At 40.1% G+C, this 5,684-nt stretch overlaps 1 protein-coding gene across 1 annotated transcript; it reads left to right on the plus strand.

Moving 5' to 3' along the window:
* Positions 1-2,079: 2,079 nt before the first annotated feature.
* LOC127259838 (uncharacterized) lies at positions 2,080-3,137 on the plus strand. The gene is made up of 2 exons (XM_051287453.1): positions 2,080-2,553; positions 2,649-3,137. Exons 1-2 carry the CDS (start codon positions 2,080-2,082, stop codon positions 3,135-3,137), a joined length of 963 nt encoding a protein of 320 aa, XP_051143410.1.
* Positions 3,138-5,684: the final 2,547 nt, after the last annotated feature.

Raw genomic sequence — 5,684 nt, forward strand, 5'->3', positions numbered from 1 at the left:
TATTCAATCAATCTAACAATCATAAACGTTATTATCAGAATTAGACAAATATTGATAATCAAAACGAACTTTTATAAAGAAAATTAAGAATCTCCAAAACAAAAGAACCAAAACATTATTATCCCCCAAACCAAAAAAGTATCTACTCCATAATCAAATAGCAAAGAACAAAAGAGAAAAATAAAGATAAAGTCATAGTGGGAGGGGAAATCTTCTCTGTCGATTTGCTCCTGCGCGATCTATAAGTCTGTCAGTCTCCTACTCTTGTGCGTATCTGCTTCTGGCTGTTCTCTCCCTCTTTATGCTTGTGATCCTATCATTTTATTTAATTTTTTGCCCTAATTATTTTGTAGCTGGGCTTTTGGGCCTTTAATTAGATTCCCATGTCAATGTCAAGAGGGTGTGGTTAGTCATGGTCATGACTAACTTGATTGTCCAATGCTGATTTTTTTCTTTTATTTCTCCAAATTCACCAAATTTGTCCTTTCTTTCTTGCATGTTGGAAATAAACAATACGTACTGAAATTAGGCAGAATCCAATCAAAATCAATCGAATATCGCATATAACATGAACATTTAACACATGCGATTTCTAACTATCACTATCCCAAATGGATTTCTAATGTTGTTCCGGTAATGAAAAATAATGGGAAGCTGCGAATGTGTAATGATTTCAGAAATCTTAACCTCGAAAAATATGTAATGCCGATAGCCGTCATGCTTATCGATGCGACATCGGAATATGAATTTTTATCATTTATGGACAGCTACTCGGGTTACAATCAAATTTATTTGGCCGAAGAGGATGCACACAAGACGGCTTTTAGATGTCCAGGTGAGATTGGAATTTCCAATGGATCATAATGCTATTTCGTTTAAAGGACGCGAGAGCAACATATTAACGCGCTATGAACGCTATTTTTCATGATTTAATTGGTACAACCATGGAAGTCTACATTGATGATGTAGTAGTTAAATCTCAAAGTTTTGATGATGATTTGGAACACCTTCATAAATCTTTTATTCATATGAGGCGACATGATCTCAAAATAAATCTAACTAAGTGCGCATTCCGTGTCCGAGCTTGACAATTCCTTGGTTTTCTCATTCATCATCAAGGAGTTAAAGTCGATATAAATAAAGTAAAAGCAGTCCAGCAAGTTGGATCTCCCTGGAACATCAAGGGATTTCAAAGTTTGATGGGGATAGTTAATTTCCTGCGACATTTTATCGCCAATGCAGTGGGGAAACTGAAAGAGTTTTCGGTATTGTTACGACGGAATAAATAGCCCTTGAAATGACGGGCAGAGCAACAAGAGGCTTTCCAACAAATTAAGAATGCATTGACCTCGCCACTGGTTTAACTCCACCCATCCATGGACGGCTATTAAATTTATATATTTCGGCTACCGAAGATACAATTGGATGTTTATTAGTGCAAGACGAGGCTGGGGGGTAGGAGCATGCTATGTATTATTTCAGTAAATTTTTGAATTATGCAGAGACCAGGTATTTGTCGATTGAAAAATTATACTTATTGTTCTATTATGCCTGAAGCTAGAATATTATATCGTGCCCTCTGAGATGAAAGTTCTATGCAAGTTTGATCTTCTACGCTACCTCTTGAGTCTCCCTGTTTTGCGTGGTCGATTAGTCAAATGGGCTATGAAAGTTTCATCCTTGGCAGTCACCTATGAACCGCTAAAAGCTGTGAAAGGACAAGCTATTGCTGATTTTTTAGACGAGTATGATGAATTAATTCTGATATTTTCTGAATATTTTGAATATGGTCAAGGAGAATTTATTTGTTTATTGATGGTGGGATTGATTGAGAAATAATTAGGAATTTGAACGATGGACACGTATTTCCTGTCCAACAGTTATATTTGATGTAGTTTGCTTTTATATATTGTATTTTTTTATTCGTAAGAAAGGAGAGTGAATTTCAGAAAACACAAAAACAGTGTGTGCTGTTCGTCCTGTTCTTCTTCATAGAATTTGCCTCGATTTTTCTGGTGTGATTCTTAAATCCAATCTAGTAGATTACCAACACTTGGTATCAGAGCGTTGTGTCTTGTTATGGCCAAATATCTACGATTGGAAGACATGGCTTTAGTAGCTCAAGGAAAAGAGAGCGGTGGTGTGCCGTACCAGTGTCCCATGCTAACATCTTCGAATTACACCACTTTGGCGATCCGGATGGAAGCTATTTTGGACGCACAAGGGTTGTGGGAGTCCGTTGAACCACCGGATGATGCTGTGGTCTATGCAAAGAAGAGTAAATCAGCAAGAGCTTTTATTTTTCAAGGGTTACCAGAGGACGTTCTGCTACAAGTGGCCAAGAAGAAGACGGCAAAAGAAGTGTGGGATTCATTGAAGTTGTGTTACCTTGGGGCTGATCGAGTGCAGAGGGCACGATTGCACACGCTAAAAAGTGAGTTTGAGGCTCTTCGGATGAAGGAGGGGGAAACAATTGATGAATTCACTAGAAAGTTGAACGGGATGATGTCCAAATACAACAGTCTTGTGGCAACGCTTGAGGATAGTGTTCTGGTACGAAAATTGCTTGATTCAGTCCCCGACAAGTACCTATAATTGGTAGCTTCGATTGAGCTATATTCAGATATTGACTCCATGCCGTTTGTGAGGCTGTTGGTAGATTGAAGGCATATGAAGATAGATTACTACTCCGAAGTGGTAATGGGAGGGGAGAAACCAGCCTGCTGCTTACCAGAACTGAAAACCAACAAGTTAACAAAGCTGCAGGAGGATCGTCGGGAGGACGAGGACGTGGTTTGAACGATAGAAGAGGTCGTGGAGGCCGTGGAAGAGGCCTTGATAGAGCTGGTCGAGGCAAATCCAATTGGCAACGAGATGCTGGTAACAACAATTACAAGCCAAGAGAGAAGAAACACATTAAGTGTTTCAATTGTGAAAAATACGGTCATTATGCATCCGAATCAAGAGCGCCAAAGGAGAAAGGGGGTGAAGCAAATTTGGTTGAAACGCAAGAGGATGAACCAGCTTTGTTGCTTAGCGTCCATGGAGAGAAAAAAAATACGTTGGTTCTATTGAATGAGAAATGTGTATGTCCTAGTACATTAGAAGGGACTGGTGAGGCTAGAGAAGATGTTTAGTACCTTGATAATGGCGCGAGCAATCATATGACTGGAACACAAAGATTCTTTGCAGAGTTGGATGAAAAAGTCACTGGCGAGGTTCGTCTTGGGGACGGTTCTAAGGTTCAGATCACAGGCAAAGGGTCAATCTTGTTGAAGTGCAAAAATGGAGAACAACAACTCATCTCGGAGGTATATTCCCGGCTCTACATAGTAATATTTTGAGTCTTGGACATATGACTGAATTGGGATACAAATTCAAGATTATAAATAATTTCTTAATGATTCATGATGATGTTGGTCATTTAATTATGAGGGTGGAACGATCGAGAAACCGATTGTATAAGATTGCACTCGAGACTACTCAACCCGTTTGCCTAATGGCGAATCTTGATAACAAACCATGGATGTGGCATGCTCAGTTGGGTCACGTGAATTTCGTACAATTGAGTGGATGAATCAAAATGAATTGGTTTGTGGGGTTCCCATTATACAACATTCTACGCAAGTTTGTGAAGGATGTATGGTTGCAAAACAATCGAGACATCCGTTCCCCAAAGAAGCTCAATGGCGGGCAAGTCAACCTCTTGAATTGGTTCATGCGGTTCTATGTGGTCCGATATCTCCTTCAACGGTGTTAGGTAACCCTTACTTCATGTTAATAGTTGATGATTTCAGTCGTTACATGTGGGTTTTTATGCTGAAATCGAAGGATGAAGCCTTTGCCAATTTTGCATAATTTAAAGTAAAAATTGAGAAAGAGTCATCGATGAAGTTGAAAGGATTGCAAACTGATCGTGGGGGAATTTACCTCTAAAAAATTTAATGAGTTTTGTGAGCAGGAAGGAATTCAGAGGCAACTTACAGCCCCTTACTCCCCTCAACAAAATGGTGTGGCGGAGCGTCGTAGTAGAAGCATTCTTGAAGTTACAAGGTCATTATTACGAACGACGAATGTGCCAAATGTAATGTGCGGTGAAGCTGTCAGACATGCTGTTTACATACTCAACCATATTCCGACTAAAGGAGTGAAAGGGATGATGCCATATGAAGTTCTAAAAGGATTTAAACCAACACTTGAGCACCTAAAGGTGTTTGGATGCATTGGGTATGTGAAGAAGCTGGCTGATCAGGTTTCAAAGATTAGCAATCGGAGAACTCCAATGGTTTATTTGGGAGTTGAATCAGGTTCTAAAGTCTACCAAATGTTGAACCCAATTGAGCTGAAGGTTATGGTTGCTCGTGACGCCGTTTTCAATGAAAAGAAAAAATGGAGTAGGGCCCAATCACACACGGAAGATGTTGATGTAAGTAAATTGTGGGTTAATGATTTTTTCAATCATAACCCGGAAGAAGAAGTACCAGCTGAACCTCCTGCTGAGCATACTGATGGAATTTCTGCAGCAGCTCCGAATGCAGCTCCTTCAAGCGATAATAGAGCAGCAAATGTGGACCCCTCGATGTATGAACACACTCCTATTAAAGGCTTTCGAAGTCTCACCGATATCTACAATGAGATGGAGCATGTGGAAGAGGAATCCGATGAATTGATGTTTGTAAGTGATGAACCTACAACATTTACAGAGGTGCTGGTGTTCCTTCGTGGCAGGAAGCAATGAAAGCGGAATTGTGTTCGATTGAAAAGAATCGTACTTGGAAACTTACAACTCATCCACCTAGGCTCAAACCAATCGGACTGAAATGGGTATTTAAAGTCAAGAAAGATGCTGATTGAAATGTCGTCAAACATAAAGCTCGATTGGTTGCAAAAGGATACATTCAACGGAAAGGGATCGATTTTGATGAAGTTTTTGCACCGGTGGCCCGATTGGAAACTATAAGGCTGCTATTGGCTATAGCTGCAATGAAAGGATGGTTGGTCCATCACCTTGATGTGAAGTCGGCATTTTTAAGTGGAGAATTGCAAGAAGAAGTATACGTGTCTCAACCCGATGATTTTGTTGCTAAAGGGAAGGAGCATATGGTATACCGTTTATACAAGGCCCTTTATGGCTTATGTCAAGCGCCACGAGCATGGAACATACGTCTTGACAAGGCACTCAAAGATTTGGGCTTTATAAGGTGTTCACAAGAGCAAGCGGTGTTTAAGCTTCATTGTTCCAATACAATTTTGATAGTTGGCGTATATGTGGATGATTTAATTATCATCGGATCAAATGAAGACCAAGTAATTCGGTTCAGAGGAAAAATGCATAAGGTGTTCGAGATGAGTGACTTGGGGTTGTTGACATACTACATGGGAATAGAAGTGCGGCAAAGTGGGAAAGGTATCAAGATAAGTCAACCCGGGTATGCAAAGCGGATTCTACAAGCAGCTGGAATGCGTGACTGTAATCCAACAAAGTGGCCAATGGATGCAAAGTTTAGCCTATCGAAGGATGAGGAAGGCATACCTGTGAATGCAACAAATTATCGCCAACTCATTGGTCGTCTTCGATACTTAATTCATTCAATACCAGACCTTTCTTACTCTGTTGGGGTCGCTAGTCGATATATGAGCAGTCCAAAAGAAAGCCATCTGAAGGCAGTGAAACAGATACTTCG

The sequence above is a fragment of the Andrographis paniculata genome, unplaced genomic scaffold (assembly GCF_009805555.1).
Source record: "Andrographis paniculata isolate CXL003 unplaced genomic scaffold, ASM980555v1 Contig60END, whole genome shotgun sequence".
NCBI classification, from domain to species: domain Eukaryota; kingdom Viridiplantae; phylum Streptophyta; class Magnoliopsida; order Lamiales; family Acanthaceae; genus Andrographis; species Andrographis paniculata.